The sequence below is a fragment of the Rhinoraja longicauda genome, chromosome 31 (assembly GCF_053455715.1).
Source record: "Rhinoraja longicauda isolate Sanriku21f chromosome 31, sRhiLon1.1, whole genome shotgun sequence".
Lineage (NCBI taxonomy): Eukaryota > Metazoa > Chordata > Chondrichthyes > Rajiformes > Arhynchobatidae > Rhinoraja > Rhinoraja longicauda.
In genome coordinates this window covers 22,770,152-22,791,693 of record NC_135983.1, presented here as the reverse complement: position 1 = coordinate 22,791,693, position 21,542 = coordinate 22,770,152, and the positions used below count along the sequence as shown (strand labels likewise).

The following is a 21,542-nucleotide window of genomic DNA, read 5'->3' as shown; positions in this document are numbered from 1 at the left end:
AAGTTATCGTAATTAATGCATTGTGGACAGTACCTCAGTGGAGATTAAATGTATGAGAGGCTTAGATAGGGTAGACAAAACCTTTTTTTTTCTTAGGATGGAAAAATCAAATACTAGAAGGCATAGATTTAGATTTAGAGATACAGCGCGGAAACAGGCCCTTCGGCCCACCGAGTCCGTGCCGCCCAGCGATTCTCGCACATTAACACTATCCTACACACACTAGGGACAATTTTTACATTTACCCAGTCAATTAACCTACATACCTGTACGTCTTTGGAGTGTGGGAGGAAACCGAAGATCTCGGAGAAAACCCACGCAGGTCACGGGGAGAACGTACAAACTCCGTACAGACGGCGCCCGTAGTCAGGATTCGCAGTAAGGCAGCAACACTACCGCTGTGCCGCCCTAGGATTAGGGTGAAAGGGGCAAAGTTTAAAGGAGAAGTACAAGGCAACTTTTTTCACACAGAAGGCGGTGAATTCTGGAACGTGTTGCCAGGGATGTCGGTTGGGGCAGATATGATAGTGGCATTTCAGAGACTTTTAAGAGACATATATGGATGTGCAGGGAATGGATGGATATGGATATTGTGCAAGTTGAGAAAAGATGGTCTTGGCATCATGTTCAGCACAGACATTGTGGGCCAAAGGGCCTGTTCTTGAGCTGTACTGTTCTATGTACTACATCATTGTTAAAAAGGATTGAGTGAAATAATTATTATACAACATAGACACAAGAGACTCATGAATTGTGTCCAAAACTGCTAAGAGCATCAATCCCTTCAGGCTGCACGTGTGTTATCAGATATCAGGAAGATGCAAAATGCAGTACTGTTGTTTAAAAAGGAAGCCAGCGACATGCCTTAGAGTTCTGGAGCAGTCAGCCTGCAATCATTGTTGAGCAAGTCATTAGACAATATTCAGAGAAACAATTTAAACCATTGAGATAGGGGAAAAAGACAAAACAGAAACCGTTAACATGAATTAAGGTAGACACAAAATGCTGGAGTAACTGGCAGCACCTCTGGAGAGAAGGAATGGGCGATGTTTTGGGTTGAGACCCTTCTTCATGGATTAAGGTTATGTCTGATTAACAATCGGAAGTTTTGAGCAAGTTGCAGGGAATTTCAGTGCTGATAATGGAAGTATTTGGATGTAATGTACAAAGGTTTTAGGATGCTATTCACCAAATCCTAAGTGGCAAACTGCTCGTAAGATTAAAGTCTCGAGTGATCCAAGTGTAGTGGTGTTAAATTCAAGCCTGGCTCCGTAACAGGATGCAATATTATGTTTTTGTGACTGGAAGACTGTTTGTAGCAGGGTTCCATGCTCTGTGTGTTTTCTGCATGTACATCATATTAATAATCACCCAGTTACAATGTTTCCAGAGGATACAAACATTTTCCACAGTATTTACAATAGAAATCTATTGATCTTTGCCAATATAATAACGGATTGATCATCTGGGCATAATAGTGAAAAAGGAATTGAGGGCAAGGTAATTTATTTTGGGGAAAGCAAGCAGTGTAAGCCAATGTCAAATGGGTGCAAAGAAACAGAGAGATCTTGGAATGGATGTCCACATTTCCCCAAAAATGCCAGGGCAGGTAGACGATGGTTAAGAAGGCATATGGATCATTGATCAAACCTCACGTAAAAGCAGGGAGATTGTGCTGGAATAACATTTGTTAGACCTCATCGAGATTTCCAGATACAACATTATATGTTCTAATAACATTACAATAAGGACGTTCTAGGTGATTAAGGAGATGTTGCCGAGGATGGCGAAGTTTGGTTCCGAGGAAAGATTGTGTGGGAGGATGCTGCTTTCTTCGGACCAGAGAAGGCTGAAGAGAGACTTAATCAGTAATGAGGTACTGGATTGTGAAAGGGAAGAGTTTACTGGTCTGAGCAGAAAGGCCAAAAATGAAGGGAATAGATGTAAAAATTGGAGTAGTGAGATGTTGAAGGAGGATGGGCCATATCAATATTTACAATATGTTGTGCTCAGCAATGATCTGAACACTATGAATCACCTACTCCTGGTAGCCAATGGCATTGTCACAGACAGAGTCCGTCCGGGTAGTCACCGGTGATCAGAATCTCAACTGGACTGGATGAAATGATATTCTGAAAGCTGTTTGGAAGCTGTATAATGGTGACCTCCTAAAGATTTCAACCATTTGCTCCACACAAGGAAGCAGTGGGATAGAATTAGGGCGGCGCAGCGGTAGAGTTGCTGCCTTCCAGCGAATGCAGAGCCTGAGACTCGGGTTCGATCCTGACTACGGGTGCTGTACCGTACGGAGTTTGTACGTTCTCCCCGTGACCTGCGTGGGTTTTCTCCGAGATCTTCGGTTTCCTCCCACACGCCAAAGACGTACAGGTTTGTAGGTTAATTGGCTGGGCAAATGTTTAAAAAAAAGAATTTAAAAAAAAAATTGTCCCTAGTGAGTGTAGGATAGTGTTCATGTGCGGGGATCGCTGGGCGGCGCGGACCCGGTGGGCCGAAGGGCCTGTTTCTGCGCTGTATCTCTAAATCTAAAAATCTAAAATTCATTATCTCCATTGGTCAAGGTAGGTGGTGATTAGTACCTTCAAAGCGAGGTCCTTTAATCTAAAGTGACTCTGTAGCTGCGATGTTCTGTGAAAAGAAGTCCAAACAAAGATAATCAACCATGAGTTTTACATAAGCTATGAAGAATGAAATATTGTTGGGGTGGGTTTTGCAGTCTGACATGTTTATAATTGCTGTCTTATGGTAGGTGTGAGATCGTTGAGCAGGGGGAGTGAGTGCAGGTGGGGAATCTGTTGGAGTAGTACTGGAACACGACCTGCAATTACAGTTTGACCTGGTAATGATAAATGCAAGTTGCTTTAAATAAAACCTCTCTTCTGTTTGGATTCCAGCCTTCTGCAGTCAAGCCCAACTATACTTTGAAATTTACATTGGCCGGACACACGAAAGCCGTCTCCTCTGTTAAATTCAGTCCAAATGGCGAATGGCTGGCAAGTTCCTGTGAGTATTTCATTATTAGTTCATTAAATAAATTTAGTATTGTGTAACATAAAAGCATTCCGTAAGACATCGGAGCAGAATCAGGCTATTTGGCTCATTGAGTCTACTCCACCATTCAATCATGGTTGAGCTATTTTTTCGCACTCCACCCCCTGCTCCTGCCTCCTCCCCATAACCTTTAACTAATGCCAGGGCAGGTTACTAATCAAGAATCTATCAATCTTTGCTATGTAAAGACACCCAATGACTGGACCTCAACAGTCATTTGTGGCACTGAACTCCACAGATTCACCACTCTCTGGCAAAAGAAATGCCTCTTCTCCATTCCGAAGGTACGTCCTTTTATTCTGAGGCTCTGCCCTCTGGTTCTGGACTCTCTTACTGGAAACATCATTTCCATGTCCACTTTATCTGGATCGTTCATTATTCGGTAGATTTCAATGAGATCCCACCCACCTCATCCTTCTAAACTCCAGCGGGTACAGGCCCTGAGCCAACAAACGCTCATCATACGTTAACCCAGTCATCCCCAGGATCATTCTTGTAAACCTGTGGACCCCCTCTGATGCCAGCACATCCTTCCTCAGATATGGGGGGCCCAAAACCACTCAATTTTCCAAAGGTGGCCTGACCAGTGCCTTATAGAGCCTCTGCTTCAGAATAGGTTGTGATTTTTTTCCCACGAATCAGTCCTAATCTTCCCTGCCAGGTGTGTTTTTTTGCCCAACTTCTGCCACCTCACTTTGCCGAATAGTGTCTGGAATGTGATTAAAGCAGGCGCTGTCACTGCTCCTCTCTCTCCACAACATTGAGGCCAATAGAAACTGAACGTAACCGCAAATCAAAACAAGACCTCCTGGTCTCCATGCTCATCGTCTGTCCTTGGCTGCTAATCCTGGAGGGAGGGAGTATCTAGTGTTGCTTGATAAGCTCTGCAGACATGTGTGGGAAGAAGATGGATGGGCCCTTCTTGCACCTCTGAAGGCAGTGTACACCAAGGTAGAGTTATAGAGTCGGCGATACAGCACAGAAACGCCCTTCAGCCCAGTGTGTCTGCACCAACAGTCAACCACCACTTACAACAATCAAGCATTAATCCCATTTTTCTATCCTAGTTCCCCCAGTTTCTTCCGCTCACAACATCATTGCAGCAATCTACAGACTTGAAATCAAATTCCTACGGAGTCATGGTAGGATTTGAAGCCTTCAACAACCTAGAACTCAAGCTGCTGAGCTAGTAATTTAACCACTACACCACCACCCCTATCCTCAATCCAAGGACTTAAAAGAAATTGCAGATGGGCTGAATCTTATTCTTGTAAGTTTTCCAGCGATGGTGAATTTGCTGAGTAGACCATTTCTCCGGACTGGTGCTTGGTGTGGATGAGGAGGAAGAGGTCTGCTCTATCTGGCACCTGATATCTATTCCATCTAATTCCACAGCTGCTGATAAATTAATTAAAATATGGGGTGCTTATGATGGCAAGTTTGAGAAGACCATATCAGGACACAAACTGGTGAGTGTGAGAAATACTAACACAACATTCAGTGCTTCCTTTAACCCAATGTCAACGGATACTATTAAGAATAACACAATATGACATGCAAATAACGACTTGGGAGTGGCATTATTAAAGTCAGGTACGGTTAATTGCAGATAATCTGTGTTATTGTCATGAATGACAGTGTCTCTTGACAATAACCTCAATGACTGGCAATAAAATTGTCATGAATAACAATAATCTCTGGATTACTCCCACTGTCACGTGCTAGTGAGGGTAGAAATAGGAAGATAGGATGGATGGATGTATACCTCAGGAATTGGTGCAGGGGGGTAGGGATTCCGTTTTTTTAGACCATTAGGATCTCTACTGGGGCAGAGGTGACCTGCACAAGAGGGACGGGTTGCATCTGAACTGGAGAGGGACCAGTATCCCGTGCAGGGAGGTTGGCTGGTGCTACTTAGGAGCGTTTAATCTGGAGAGGTGGGGAACCAGAGCAGTAGGTCAGAAGTTAGAAAGAATGGTGGGAAGGCAGAGGTAAGGACCAGTAAGTCTCAAAGGACATACAGGCAAGGAAACGTGAAGGAATTTGGTGATGCTGATGGGCTGAAGTGTGTTTATTTCAACGCAAGGAGTATTGTGGAGAAAGCAGATTAATGCCTGGAGTGATGATTGGGGATGTGATGTTATGGAAATGTGGTTGGGGAGGGACATGACTGGTAGATAGCCTGGATTAAACGGTATTAGCTACGGGGAGAGGTTGGTCAGACTTGGATTATCTTCTCTGAGATGTTGGAGGTTGCAGGAAGACCTGATAGAAATATATAAAATAACAGGGGGCATTTGTGGGGTAAAGGATCGGAATCTTTTTTTCCTGGGACGGAAAAATCAAACACGAGAGAGCATAACTTTAAGGTGAGAGGGACAAGGTTTAAAGGAGATGTATGAGGAAAGTTTTCTTTTCCCCCACAGAGGATGGTGAGTGGAACATGCTGCCAGGAAGGTGGTCAAAAGAGATACATTAGTGGCATTTAAGAGACTTTTAGAAGGCGTATTTATATGCACAATATGGAGGAATATGGGTAATGTGCAGGAGGATAAGTGATGGTCTTGGCACAGACATTGTGGGCCGAAGGGCATGTTCTTGTACTGTACTATGTTCTATGACCCTTCCAGCTCAGTATGTTAGAAAAATTGACAGAAGACTGGCAAGAAACTAGGGAGATAAGTATTGGCGATTGATTAGGATAGATGACATGAATAAGATGTCAAGACGGCGGCACGGTAGCGCAGCGGTAGAGTTGCTGCTTTACAGCGAATGCAGCGCCGGAGACTCAGGTTCGATCCTGACTACGGGTGCTGCACTGTAAGGAGTTTGTACGTTCTCCCCGTGACCTGCGTGGGTTTTCTCCGAGATCTTCGGTTTCCTCCCACACTCCAAAGACGTACAGGTATGTAGGTTAATTGGCTGGGTAAATGTAAAAATTGTCCCTAGTGGGTGTAGGATAGTGTTAATGTACGGGGATCGCTGGGCGGCACGGACTTGGTGGGCCGAAAAGGCCTGTTTCCGGCTGTATATATATGATATGATAAGATTGCAGGGCTTAGAATAGCATAGACTCAAGAGTTCGCGCCTGCCTCTGACTGTACATGGAGGAATTGTGTTGCACTTAAGGCCTCGCAGTTTAACTCGGCCAATGCTTCTCTTGGCCCCACATCAGAATGAGGTGTTGGTGCTGGGAGCCGAAGTACGGTGATAATGCTCCCCGCAGAGTCACAGCTGCACAGCGAGTAGAGTTGTTGCCACACAGTTCCAGCGATCTGCATTCAATCCTGACCTCTGGTGCTGGAGTTTGAACATTGTCTCTGTGACCGTGGAAGCTTCCTCCCACATGCTGAAGACATGTGACCTGGTAAATTAATTGGCCACTGTAAGTTGTCCCTGCGTGTTGCTGAGTGAGAGAATCTGTGGGGAATTGACAAGAGTGTGAAGATTTATTCACAAAATGCTGGAGTAACTCAGCAGGTCAGGCAGCATCTCAGGAGAGAAGGAATGGGTGATGTTTCCGGTCTCGACCGGAAACGTCACCCATTCCTTCTCTCCTGAGATGCTGCCTGATCTGCTGAGTTACTCCAGCATTTTGTGAATAAATACCTTCGATTTGTACCAGCATCTGCAGTTATTTTCTTACAGAATGTGAAGATTGGTGGGTTTAGTGTAACATTGATATAAAGTTGGGCACTTGAGGCTGAGCACAATTTTGGGGACCAAATTTCTGTGTCACTCTGACTAGCTGATACAAACAGGCTATGTTATAATGGTGGAGTAAGTAGCATTGATGCAGCTGTGCATTGTACACATGGTTCACATTTAACTTGAATCAATTCAATGATGTCCTGATTTTTATTTCTTCCCTATATTTCCCAAATGCCAGACATATTAATTTCTAGTTTGTCCAAATATTTGATTTATGGTATATTGCCACTATATCAGGATTGATATGCCTTGCATGCCAGGCCAGATGCATTTGTAGTCATGTACTCTAAACTCCTTCCAAGCCAGTCATGAGTTTAATTTCAGCACCCTGCCAAACTGGATTAGGCTATCCCATGGGATGACCTGTAGATTGTCTGCAAAATGGATGGCCCAGTGTCACAGCAGTAGAATTGCTGCCTTACAGCGTCAGAGACCCAGGTTCATTCCTGACTATAGGTGATGTGCATGGAGTTTGTACGTTCTCCCTGTGACTGCGTGGGATTTCTCCGGGTGCTCTGGTTTCCTCCCACACTCCAAAGACATACAAGTTTGTAGGTTAATTGGTTTCAGTAAATATTGTAAATTGTCCCTAATGTGATGTGATCACTGGTCGGCGTGGACTCAGTGGGTTGAAGGGCCTGTTTCTGCACTGTATCTCGAAATTCTAAAAAGAGGCAGATGGATCTATTAAGAATGTGGCAATGGGGGAGTGAGCTTAAAGATACTGTTGTACTCTTGTCCTTGTGGTGCTCTGTTGTTTTCAGAGATATAAACTGCTTTTTCAGTGCTGATGCTCCCTTATTCTGCTTTAAAATAGGGAATCTCGGACGTTGCCTGGTCCACAGATTCAAACCTGCTTGTCTCGGCTTCAGATGACAAAACCCTTAAAATATGGGACGTGAACTCGGTAAGGAAAATCGGTGCTTATCACAGGGACTGGACTGTCACCAGTGTAAAGACTGCAGGGCCAGCGGGAAGTTAGGCTTCACTGGTCACCCTGGGGCTAAAGCGAGCAGTGGGTGGGCGGTGAGCCGATGATAACACCATCCCCAGGGGCTGCAAATGTGACCCGCAACGACAGCTGTGTGAACCGGTAAAGAGGGGCTCGCTGGCACACCGTGCCAGTCGGAGGTGGCGTCGGAAGCCGGGGCTCCAAGCAGCCGGGGAGATGGTGGGAGCTGGGGTTGGGTCAGCAGGTCGTTCCATTCATCAGTTCTAAGAACTGAACTAGGCCATCATGCCTACTCTGCCATTCAATCATGGCTTATCTATCTTTCCCTCTCAAACCTATTTATTCTCCTGCCTTCTCCCCTGACACCCGTACATCAAGAATCTGTCAATCTCCGTCTTAAAAAAAAATCCATTGACTCGGCCTCCATAGCCGTCTGCGGCAATGAATTCCACAGATTCACCACCCTCTGACTAAAGAAACTCCTCCACGTCTCCTTTCTAAAGGTACATCCTTTTATTCTGAGGCTATGGCTTCTGGTCCTAGATGCTCCCACTTCAAGTGCAGTTTACATTTTATATTTGTTTCATTTAAGTTTCTGGCACTCCATGATGCTTTAGGGACACGGGAGGGGTGTCATTTGTGAGCCAGGGTGTTTCATTATCACGTGACCACTGTGGTCAAGGAAAACAGACAATCCAGAAAGGCTCTGGAACTGAGGGTGCTGGAAAACCAGTGCTCAACCTGTCCTGGATTATTGAGGAAATAGGGCTGGTTTATTTCATTCATTTTACCATCTTGTGTTTTGAATCGTTTCTACCAGAGGCCATCTATACCCGCTGCACACTCTCTCCTAATCCTCCACGCTAGTCCCGCTTAGTTCCTCTGGAAAAGTTTCCAGGTATGCTGGCAGGTTAAGCTTGCTGAGTGTGGTATTTCCCTGGCATTCCTCATACCTGATGCTGCAGATTCTCACAAAGGTGTGATGTGGCAGGGCTGTGCACTAGTTTGCTGGCAGTGGTACAGTACTCGTAGTCCAAGCCTCAAATATCGGTGACCCAGTGAATCTTGCCACCTGCAGGCTGCTGTAAATGCTAATGAACGATGAACTCTCATGATCTTTTAAGTAGGGAAAAACATGGAACCAGGGAACCCAACAGAGCTAAATGACACCCAATTCCATATATAGTGCGAAGATAGACACAAAATGCTGGAGTAACTCAGCGGACAGGCAGCGTCTCTGGAGAGGAGGAATGGGTGACGCTTCGGGTCGAGACCCTTCTTCAGACTGACTAGGTAGTGCTTTTGATTCAGACAAGGGTCCCTTCTGTCACATTGTGAGGTACCAATGCTGTGCTGCTCTTCATTCTGCCCATTTATCCTCTGGCCACAAGCATTATACACTCTACACTACCCCTAACCCCCCCCCCCCCCCCCCCCCTTACAGTTTTCTCTACCACTCGCATCTTGTTGGTCAGTCACCAGGAGTCACTCAGACCTCTTGTCGATTTGCTATACTGGTTTGTGTGCACTGAACACAAACTCAATTCCTTTGTAACTCATCCCATCCTGGCCAACATTAAACCACACTGTTCACATCTGTGATCGAGTGATGGTCATGTTTGTCCTCAGTTATCACTCTTGTGAACGATAATCCGAGGGTGCCATGCAAATGCACAATATTGTTTTGAGACTGATCCTGTGGATGCGTTGTGCTGTAATCATGAGGCACTCTCTTTCAATTCCTACATCTCGTTCTCGATGTGTTACTGCTTCTTATCACATGTCCCACCCATCCTTTATGATGTTAGCCATCCCAGCACATAGATCTCATCTCAGTCTGACGGCAGCATTACATTTTGGAGATTTGATCCATTAATCCAGAACACACAGTGAGGAGCAAGGCAGAAAGATGGCACTGAATAAAATGTTGTCAATTAGTTACTTTAAGGGAGATTCTGCCTTCAGGATGAATTTGATCTCATGTGTATTAAATCTGAGGAGGTTTCCCAAAAGTCCAAGCCATTGTTTATTCCTCATCTAAATAATTGAATTGGAGATTCTGCCAGTTTTCACATTGCTGTTTGCAGCAGTGAAATGTGTCCAAATAGGGCACTGCGAAAAGGCATGGACTTTGTAGGACAATTATTTGGCTGTGGAATGTTTTTGGACTTGGTTTATGACATGTACTTTATAAATCTGAATTTTCTGTTTGAATTGACTATGATTTCAGGGGAAATGCTTGAAGACACTGAAGGGTCACAGTAACTACGTTTTCTGCTGTAATTTCAACCCTCAGTCAAACCTGATAGTTTCTGGATCGGTGAGTAGCTGGCTCGAAATGTTGAAGTTTTTCCCTGCTGTTCTGAGAGTTAAGCTAAGGGTGTGCATGCATTACACCAGATTGTTGAGGACGTAGTTACTGGTCCGTGGAAGCAAGTGACCCGTGCTGGGGGTTTGAGTGGTACGGCACTTGTTTCTCTTAAAAGGTCCTCGGCGCTGACCCTTGCCATGGCATGGGGCCCATCGGGCATTGGCCCTCGCTGGGCACGGGGTCCCACTTCACTGACCCTCACAGGGGCAAGGTTGCCCGGTGGAGGCGCTGATCCTCACTGCGACGCAAGTTTCCTCGGCACTGATCCTCACTGGGGCATGGGGCCCATCGGCCACTGACCCTGGTTGGGCACGGGGTCCCACTTCACTGACCCTCCCTGAGGCCTGGCTCCCCATGTGGGGATTTTGTTTGCATGCTATCCAGTCAGCAGAAAGATAATACATGATTACAATTGAGCCATTACAGTGTATAAGGGATGCATAAGGGCATACAGTTTAGTGCAAGGTTAAGCGAGCAAAGTCCGATCAAGGATAGTCCGATGGTCATCACTGAGGTAGATCGTAGTTCAGCACTGCTCTCTGGTTTAAGATGAGAGAGAAAAGATTTAAGAGGAACCCGTGTCACCAATTTTTCGCAAAGTGGGCGGTGGGTATGTGGGACGAGCTGTCAGATGATGTAGTTGTGGCAGGTACAATAACAGCGTTTAAAAAACATGTGCATGGATAGGAAAGATTCAGAGGAAAATGGGCCAAATACGGTAAATACTAGCACAGGTGAGGCATTTTGGTTGGCATGAATGAGATGGGGTGAAGGGCCTGTTTCTGTACTGTAGGAATCTATGACTAAAACAACTAATCGGCTGCTTAATTTGCGGTTCTTGGCTGAGCTTTGATTTGACTTTTGTTTTGCAAGTTTGATGAGAGTGTACGGATCTGGGACGTGAAGACTGGGAAGTGCCTGAAGACCCTGCCAGCACATTCTGACCCTGTATCTGCTGTAAGTGTTGATACCTCAGGCCTCCTCACAGAGGCAGCAGGTTGAAACCAGAAACTGAAAGTATTTGCCGTTTTGCCTCGAGTAATTCTTTGCAATCGAGTATTACTTTGATCAAGAGAATTTTGCAGTGCAGGAGAAGCCCATGATTGATCTTATTCTCAATTTAACAGCTCTGATATTCCCAGATAATTTCCATAACACCACATCCTGATCTGGACACACTCACTTACTTCCCACAACCCTGCATCAATCCTAAATTAATTCCAATACCTCATGTTCTCCATGAAGACGAGTGTCAGCTTCGTGCTCATTCTGTTGACAAATATGATTGTCAAATTCTTGAATCATGTGTCGTGTCCCCACCCTGTGTTGTGTCGATCCTAATCTAATCCCACTGCCCTTCCATGCTGTCAATACCAATTAATTCCACTGACCCATTCTCACCCAATAATCTGATTCAGTAAAACTCAATCATGTCAGGCTGGCAAATTACTTGATGTTAATCTTTTCAATATCCCCACACACTTCTAATTAGTTGATTTTTTAGACATTACATGGTGTAATTCACCTTCCAACGAACCGAAAGAGTGTCAGGGGAGCATGGAACCTGGGCTCCAGCGCATCTCAGCAGAGGGAGAATAGCCGCCAAATACCAAGCCATTGGAATTGAGTCCAATACCAAACCATCAGGATCTGTGAATTCCTGGTTGGTGGATAGGTGACGGTTTGCTGCACCTAGCCCATAACAATCTCATTGTGCAACCCCTTTGCATTGTTCGCATCTGCCTCAAATGAATCACTTTGAACAATTGTCCAGATGACGGGTCCCAACCCAAATCATCGTCTGCCCATTTCCCTCCACAGTTGCTGCTCGTTCCTCCACCATTTTGGGTTTTTTTTGCTCCAGATTCCAGCGTCTTCAGTATCTCCAGCTTTCAGCAATCCCAAACTTCCCAATCCCACCTCTAATTCTTCCAAGGTAGACACCAAATGCTGGAGTAACTCAGTGGGTCAGGCAGCATCTCGGTAGAAAAGGAATTATTATTTTTTTTTATATCAAAAACTACTTTATTCAAGTAATAAATATTTACAAAACATCTTTTTAACAACCCCATCCGACATTTCCGGAGGTTACACATTCAATAGTTATTCACTTCCAAATTGACAGACATTTACACAGTATCCCTTATTTGGAGGGGCGTCTCCACCACACCCTTCCCCCCCCCCCCCCCCCCATGTCCAGCAACGGAAGGACCCTAGACTGTGGTCCTCCCCCACAGAGCCTTGGCGTTGCCTGCACCAAGCTTCAGTGCGTCCCTCAGCACGTACTCCTGCAGTCTGCAGCGGGCCCAGTCAGCAACATTCCCCGACGGACAGCTCGCTCCGCTGGGAGGTCAACAAAGTGAAAGACGCTCTTTGGTCAGGAGAAAAGGAACTGGTGACGTTTTGGGTCGAGACCCTTCTTCCGACTGATTTTTCCACACTCCTTTCCCCCCTGTGTTATCGGAGCTGTGTACCTTTATAGTTAGGGCGAGGCAAATGAATATTTACATGCATGGTTATATGGAAAGATTCAATTGCTTCTTCCTGTGGCTAAGTGATGCAGTCCAACAACATAATGCAAAATTTCTTCAGATTCTTCACCTCAATGTCTTTCATTTATTTTGGCCCCTTATCAACATGTTCCCAACTAGATAACTCTTCTTTTTTCCAGTTTACCCCCATCGCAGTCCATTCCTTAATCCAAAAGGCCAACGTTTAAATTATCTTTTCACCACATGAAAAACCTAAGCATCTGACTCTGTTCTTAACTCCATCCCCCATCCTCGGGTACATTCCTCTGAATCTATAGTCTGTGACCTCAAAACATATTTTCCACCTAAACTGCATGCTCTAACTTTGGCGATACCAATGGTTGCATAAATACATCATAGCTTCATCATTAGTTTTAAGTCATCTGTTTATAAATCCTGTTGTGGAAAATTCACATTAAGAGCATCACCCTACAGATTAACTGTAAAGTGGACATTGTTGGGGAGAAGTGTGTAGATGTGGAATCACCTTGTGTAAATTCATGTGGTATAGTGATGTTCTCTCAGCTGTTTATATGACTGGATGTATGTTGAATTCATCCTCTTAGGTACATTTTAACAGAGATGGATCCCTCATTGTCTCCAGTAGTTATGATGGCCTGTGGTAGGTGTTACTTTCTGAATTTTGCCTTGTAAAATATTTTGCTTACTGATCAGAAACATTGCTGTCAATGTCACAATAAAAGGGAAAGAATTAACATGCATTTACAAGCCATCCTCCATAGCTCATTGCCAATATGGGTAATGGAGTGTTAGTGAAGTGTAGTTACAATTTATATCCCAGCTCTGAGGACAGTTGCCCCTCAAGCAGCACCAGTGGATATTTACAGCAAAGATAGACACAAAGTGCTCAAAAAGGATTCTCCTAAGATGCTATCTGACCCGCTGGGTTACTCCAGCACTTTGTGTCTATCTTCGATGTAAATCACAATCTGTATGTTAGAAGCTGTCTTTTCCTGATTCTGAAGCACATAGATAAGCATGCAGAGCACTGGACTGTTTTGAGTTGTGCAGCTTGTTCAGAATTGAAGCTTCCAATTGATTGCAGAATTAATTTAAAATCATTTATCAGAGTCTCACAGAATCTCTCAAAAGTTTCAGCACAGGTGGAGCCCACTGGGCATGTTGTGCTCTTTGATAGTTATCTAATTAACTCCACAACCGTCACTTTCCCCAGAGCTTCAAAGTTTTTCATCCGCCCCGGCTCCCCTAATATCAGGGCAGCACGGTGGCGCAGTGGTAGAGTTCCTGCTTTACAGTGCCAGAGACCCAGGTTCCATCTTGACTGCAGGTGCTGTCTGTATGGAGTTTGTACGTTCTGTCTGTGACCCTGTAAGAGTTTTGTCCGGGTGCTCCAGTTTCCTCCTGCACTCCCAAGACATTCAGATTTGTAGGTTAATTGGTTTTGGTAAAATTGTCCTTAGTGTGTGGGATAGCATTAGTATGCGGGGAGATCGCCAGTGGGCCGAAGGGCCTGTTTTTTGCGCTGTATCTCTAAAATCGAAAAAGTCTAATCAGTGTTTATCATTCAAACATTTTTGAATTTGCATCCGACTCCTTTTCAGATCACAAAAGATTATTGTTTTTTTCTCTTTAAAAATAGTGTTACTAGTTTAAAATAATTTTATCAAAGTCTCAGAATCTTTAATTTGTTTCAGCACAGGTAGAATCCACTTGGTATGCCATGTTCTTTGATGGAGTTATCTAATTACTTCAACATCCTCAACTTTCTCCAGAGCATCAATGTTTCCATCTGCCCCGTCCTCCAAAATCAATGTCTATCCATTTCTATTTCAAACATTTTTGGATTTGCATCCAACTCCCTTTCAGATCACAAAAGGTTACTATTTTTTAAAAATATGCAACTTTCCTTTTGGGTTCTTCGCTTAATTAGCCAGTATGTGTCTCATGTAGTTTCTCTTATAAGAACCACTGAAGTCCCATATTCCTACATGAGTCTTACTAACTGGCCAAAAAAATAAAATGTTGATCAACACCTGAAGGAAAGGATACACTTATGTTAAAGATTGTCTTTAAATGGTTGTCTCTGTTTTTGCAGCCGAATTTGGGATACCGCATCAGGGCAATGCCTTAAAACACTGATTGGTAAGTGATTGTCAAGCCTAATCATGAGATAGTGGGATAGGTAGGTAAAGAACAGTCCAAATCCACCATGCTGATACGTTCAAGTTTATTGGGATCCAGTTGCACAGTGGCACTCGGCAAGCAAGCGCCCTGGATGCTGATGGAGCATCGCAACTTGTCTCTCCCTGATTTCTTGGCTGATCGTTATAGTTGAGCTAAAATAGTGAACATTGGCAAGGTGTTCCCTTGGGTCTAGCATTGTAGCTTAAGTTGCACTTTGACATTCACATGTCTTCCTGCAGTTTGGAAGCAGAAACCCTTTCTCTAGCTCTCTCTGTTGCCATGGGGTCATTGAGTGGCAGGAGGAGTAGAGCCATTGATTTTAAGACTTCAAGACACGGTGGCTCAGCGGTAGAGACCCGGATTTGATCCTGATTACGGGTGCTGTCTGTATGGAGTTTGTGCGTTCGCACCGTGACCTGTGTGGATTTTTTCTGGGAGCTCCGGTTTCCTCCCACACTCCAAAGACATACAAATTTGTATGTTAATTGGCTTGGTAAAATTGTAAATTGTCCCTCGTGTGTAAGAGAGAGCTAGTGTGTATGGGTGATCACTGGTCGGTGCGGACACGGTGGGCTGAATGACCTGTTTCCATGCTGCATCTCTAAACTAAACTGACATGTGTATCAACAACCATGCTCAATGTGTCCTGTCACCTTCAATGATCTATGTACATTATCCCAGATTCATCGTCAGTCTGTGCTGCCGCCTCCCATTCATCCTTTCAAAATCCATCATCTCACATTTTTATTCATTAAATTCAGTTTCAAAGGTTTCTTATTGTCACGTGTACCAATTAAGGTACAGTGATATTCGTATTACCATACAGCCAAAAAGTAATAAGACACACAACTACATAAACGTTAACATAAACATCCACCACAGCGGATTCCCCACATTTCTCACTGTGATGGAAGGCAATAAAGTCTAATCTTCTTCCCTCTTTATTCTCCCGTGGTCGGGGCAGTGGAACCATCTGTTGGGGCGATCGACGCTCCCGCATCGGGGCAAGCGAAGCTCCCGGGGCGAGCGAAACTCCTGTGGTTGGAGCTCCCGAAGTTGGTCACTAACCAGGGACCGCGAGCTCCACGATGTTAAAAATTCCAACCAGCCCACCAACCTGTCCTCCTGCAGTATTCTTATTGTTTGCCACTCCTGCGGCTTGGAGCGCCCGTCGGTCTCCAGGAAAGGCCGCCAACTCCACGACGTTAGACCGCAGTGGGGACGGAGATACGATACCAAAAATAAATCGCATCTCTGTCGAGATAAGAGATGGAAAAAAAAGGTTTCTCCCAAACCCCCGCCTCGCCGCCCACATAAAACAAACCAAGGAACACTAAAACATACTTTTTAACATATACTAAAGATAACAAAAAGAAGAAAGGACAGACATCCTGTTGGTGAGGCAGCCACTCTGCCATTTCCTGCCCATTTACTATTTGCATGTTGGTAAATGATGTTTTGGCTTCCTGCCGTATCATTTTCAGAGATTTATTCTGCTAGTCTTCACTTCCTCTCTCCCTTTTAGTGTTTATTATCCTGGTTCTCATTATCAAGAATTGTTCTGACAGAGATCATGCACCCACTTGTTATTTCTTCATTATTTTTGTCACCCAAGGACACTTTGGTTCCCCCACTCTTGCATCTTGTGGGAATGTACCTAACCTGGAGCTGAAATATCTCCTCCTTTAAAACCATGCATATCTTCCATTGCTTTGGTAGAGTTTCAGGTTTAATTTTGCCTTGCCTGAATGCTTCTCCCTATCCAACGCATCCCAGTGAAGTTAGCCAAGAGCTAACCAAGAGCAAGAATTGATCTAATCTATGCCTCCATGATAAGATTATTATTATCCAAATATTCTCCCCCGATACTTGGATAAGAATAATGATCGTATAATAGAGGACAGTTGATTTTCGTCTTTTCAAGCACTGGATCCAGCCGTGCCTTTTCCTTAGTTGAACCAAGAAGGTACTGGATAATAATGCTCTCCTGGTTAATTCTAACAAATTCCTCCCTCTCTTTTCCATGTACGTCCAACTTTTTCCCTGTTGATACTTGGGTACTTAAAGAGCCCATGAACCAACATTCTTCAGGCACAGTAGTTTACACCATGGATTTGCTCTTTCTTTCACTCCTGTTATTTGGAGGTCCATAAGTTTTTTGGATCTTCTCCAGCTATCTGGGTTTTTCCTGGGTCCTCTGGTTTCCTCCCACACCCCAAAGACGTGCAGGTTTTGTAGGTTAATTTGCTTCTTTGTAAATTGTCCCTAGTGTGTAGGGTAGTGCTACTGTGCAAGGGGAGAGTGGTCGGTGTGGACTTGGTGGGCCAAAGGGCCTGTTTCCACACTGTATCACTAAACTAAAATATCACCGGTAATATGATTGTCCCCTTTTTGTTCCTCAACTCCAACCAAATCAATTCTGTCCCTGCCCCCAAGAGTCATCTTCTCTTTCTTACACTACAATGTCTACTCTTGCTATCTTTGAATAACTCTCCTTGGGCCAAGGAGAGGAGCCTGAAATCCTCTCTGTTCTGCAGTGCTCTGATTCACACCAGAGAGTGTCATCATTAATCGAAGCTCGGGGATGTGTTAATTGTATCTCTGTGCACACCACTAAATGTTGCTGATTCACGAGAGCTTGTTCAAGAATCATTTCAGTTCATTTCACACCCTCAGGCTGTCCTGGGCTTTCTTAAGTGCAAACTAACTGTGTTTCTTTCAACAGATGATGATAATCCTCCCGTGTCTTTTGTGAAATTCTCTCCAAATGGGAAATACATTTTGGCAGCAACACTTGACAAGTAAGGAATCTCTGACCAAGCATGCATTCATTGATCGCATCCAAAGAAACTGCCATTGGTCTCATTTATTGCGACCAAAAGTTCTGCTAGTTACTAAAGCAAGCGAAAGTCATCTTTCCCATGCATTGTTCCATGACATTGGCAGCCTTCCCATTTTATTTGGGAGCTACACTATGATCCTGTTCCCGAGTGCCAGCTCACTGACCTCTGCATTCCGCACTCTGATGAGAGGAGATCTGATGCAGTAAGGAAGAGATCAAAATAGCTGCATGTATCTTCTCCAAAGTCTCGTGCCATCTTCTGACCTACCACCTAGATAACACCCAGCTGGAACACACTCTGGGATTACTCGAGTAAGCAGTTTGACACAGTAAAAGGGGCCCATTGACCCAAGTAGACTCTTAGAAATGATTGGCCTCATGCCCTGCTCCCTTTCCTTGCAGACTTAGTAACAATTACTGGGAGGAAGGGTATGTGTCTGGATGGTCGTCTCCTATTTGAAGTTTGGCTCCTTTTGAGGTTGTGTAAAGGAATTGCAGAGTAAACTATGCAAGCTAGCATGTACTGGGGGCAGGGGGGAATTCTGGATATGCTTGACTTTAACTTAATGACTAATATGGTGTTGGGCAAGCAAACCCCAGTGATCTAGTAACCTCGGCTGATGTTGAAGGAAGAATGGCAATGGCCAGAGATTGGGGTGTGGGAGCAGTTTCATTGACACTAATTTCTAAAATAAGTGTTTATGTTTTCCAGCACTCTGAAACTTTGGGACTACAGTAAAGGAAAGGTACATATTCCAGGATTTGGATTTTCTGACTAGTTCTCTTACTCATTCTGCAGTATGCTTGATCTTGTGGTACTGGAGTGCAGCTCCCACGACAATGGCCTCTGCAATGGTACATTGAAGGGGTACTGATCCCATGGAGATTAATGTGTAGAATACTGGTTCTTTTCGGCACTGAATTATAGAGACACGTGGGTTCCGTGAGCATTTTGACCAGAATATGAATTGCAAGGGCGATGACCAACTGGGGTACGCGACCCCCCACACACACACTGACCCTTACTGGGGTACGCCCTCCCCCCACACACACACACTGACCCTCACTGGGATATGGGCCCCACACACACACTGACCCTCACTGGGATATGGGCCCCACACACACACTGACCCTCACTGGGATATGGGCCCCACACACACACTGACCCTCACTGGGGTACGGGCCCCACACACACACTGACCCTCACTGGGGTACGCCCCCCCCACACACACACACACACACACACACACTGACCCTCACTGGGATATGGGCCCCACACACACACTGACCCTCACTGGGATATGGGCCCCACACACACACTGACCCTCACTGGGATACGGCCCCCCACACACACTGACCCTCACTGGGGTACGGGCCCCACACACACACTGACCCTCACTGGGATATGGGCCCCACACACACACTGACCCTCACTGGGATACGGCCCCCCACACACACTGACCCTCACTGGGGTACGGGCCCCCCACACACACACTGACCCTCACTGGGGTACAGGTCCCACACACAGTGACCCTCACTGGGGTACAGGCCCCACACATACTGACCCTCACTGGGGTACAGGTCCCACACACAGTGACCCTCACTGGGGTACAGGTCCCACACACAGTGACCCTCACTGGGGTACAGGCCCCACACATACTGACCCTCACTGGGGTACGGGCCCCACACACACAGTTAATAGTTAACCCTGGGTGCTGAACGTCAGCATAGATTGGTGAACATGCCCTGTGCACATCGTGTCTGTTATTCAATCTCTTGTGGTTTCTGACAGGAACGGACAGATCATATGTTATGAGTAGTTTTTACCTCCTTTTCCCTTTTCTGCTTCGTTCTCGCTCCACTGTCAGGTGATGAAACTGTTGCCTGGTCTTCAGAACTCTACTTTGGATTGGAATTTTAGAAACCAAGTTCTAAGAACAGGCAGGGGACCTTTTTAATGAAGTTTTTGCTTTCTGATAACAGAAAGCAGAGGTACCTGATTTGGATGTGACTTTAAAAAGAGAAATTCAATATATATAAGGAAAGAACTCAAGTAGGTTCATGAGGAAAAGGCAGAAGGAATGCAGAAATGGGAACAGCTTTTTAACAAAACATATGCAAGAAGGGAAGGCCTCCTTTTACACCATTAATTTAAAAATAATTTTATCACTCGGACCACAAGGAGGAGCCACTTGCCAACATCTATCTATCTATATATATTAGTAAAACTCTCTGTCCGTGTGTTTGTGCACAGCATAACTGTTATGGTTCGCACAGCCAAAACCGTACACCATAGCGCCACAATCTTTGCACTTACCTTACCATTATCCTGGGCATAATGTCTAACAACTCTCATTCAAATTGAAGCTACATTTTTAAAGCTAGAGAGATTTTAAAGTTAAAAAAATTCCTTTCTAACCCATTCCTTGAAGGTCTTCAGCGTGTGACGTCACAATGGGACCCGCACGTCTTCAAGAGATCAGCTCGCTCTCTCCCCCAACCCCCCCCCCCTCCCAGACCTTTAACTAATGCGCTCCCCCCGGGACCTTTAACTAATGTGCTCCTCCGTGCACTGTCGCCTGTCCCAGCATGCCTCGCGCGGACATTCCTCAGATCGGGCGGCACTGACCGCCGGGAGGTGTAGTCACCTCTCCCTCTCCAAGATGGGGGGGGCACCCGCCCGACTGACAGCAGTGCCATGCTCAGTGCCTTTCTCTCCCCTTTCCTCTCCCCCCTCGCACGGAGGAGCTTTAAGCGTCGTTGCTGGGCCCGCGGGAGGGGGGGGGGTCGAGTGGATGGAGTGGAGGTAGGAGGGGGTGGGGGGAAGAAGAGAGTGGGGGAGGAGGGGGAGGAGAGAGTGGGGGTGGGGGGAGAAGGAGAGAGTGAGGTAGGAGGGGGAGGGGTGTGGGGGGGAGGAGGGGTGGGGAGAAGGGGGCCAATGGGTGTGGGGGGCAGGTGAGGGGGTTGGGGGTCGGGGTAAGAGAGAGGGGGTGGGGGGAAGGAGGACAGTGCGGGGCAGGGGAGAGTGGGGGTGAGGAAGAGGGGAGAATGGGGGAGAGGGTGGGGGAAAGGGGGGGTAGTGGAGGAGAGAGTGGGCGGAGGTGGGGGTGGTGGAGAAGGGAAGAGTGGGGGAGGAGTGTGGGGATGGGGGAGGAGAGGGTGGGGAGGAGGGCAGGGTGGGGCTGGAGAGAAGGGAAGGGGTGGGGAGGAGGGAAGATTGGGGTGGGGGGAGAGTGGGGAGAAGGGAAGAGTGGGGGGGCGGAGGAGGGAAGATTAGGGGTGCGGGGCAGAGTGGGGTGCGGGCAGGGAGGGGGTAGGGGAGGGAGGTGGGGGTGAATGGAGGGGGAAATGGGGCTGGAGGCAGGACTGGGGAGAGTGGGGGTAGGGGAGAGGCAAGTGTGGGCAGGGAAGGGGCAAGTGAGGATGGGTAGGGGGGATGGAGTGGGTCAGTGGGTGGTGGAGGGGTGATAGGGGGGGGTTGAGGGTGCTACAATACAGGAGAGGCTTTGGGTCTCGGGCTCACTCACTCACACCCTCTCCCCTTCCCTCCCCCCTCTTTGAGGAATGGGCCCAACGGGTCCACTTGGTCTTGTTTTTTTAAAAATTGTTTCTAAATGGCGACCTGCTCCACCATGTTCCTACCTCAGGGTTCGGGCAGTTGGGTCCATGATTTAGACAGCAGCACCAAGGCATCCGAGTGCCCTGCAGTGCATCCCATATCCTTGTAGCAAGCAAGTTCCTGTGTAGCACGAATGCCTGTGTGCGGCTCAGTAAAAACATGTTTTTTCGACAATGAAGGCAGACACAAAAAGCTGGAGTAACTAAGCGGGTCAGGAAGCATCTCTGGAGAAAGGTAACAGGATGTTTCGGGTCGAGACCCTTCAGACTGAGAGTCGGGGG

The 21,542-nt window shown here is 46.1% G+C and overlaps 1 protein-coding gene across 1 annotated transcript in view; it reads left to right on the top strand.

The window, feature by feature from the left end:
* Positions 1–21,542, top strand: part of wdr5 (WD repeat domain 5) — a 40,187-nt gene that overhangs the window by 10,062 nt on the left and 8,583 nt on the right. The window contains exons 3-11 of the mRNA XM_078426029.1: positions 2,913–3,021; positions 4,465–4,538; positions 7,598–7,687; positions 9,963–10,052; positions 10,977–11,060; positions 13,201–13,256; positions 14,712–14,758; positions 17,526–17,601; positions 18,355–18,388. Of these exons, the coding sequence (XP_078282155.1) occupies positions 2,913–3,021; positions 4,465–4,538; positions 7,598–7,687; positions 9,963–10,052; positions 10,977–11,060; positions 13,201–13,256; positions 14,712–14,758; positions 17,526–17,601; positions 18,355–18,388 (660 nt within the window). The remainder of the gene's footprint in view (positions 1–2,912; positions 3,022–4,464; positions 4,539–7,597; positions 7,688–9,962; positions 10,053–10,976; positions 11,061–13,200; positions 13,257–14,711; positions 14,759–17,525; positions 17,602–18,354; positions 18,389–21,542) is intronic.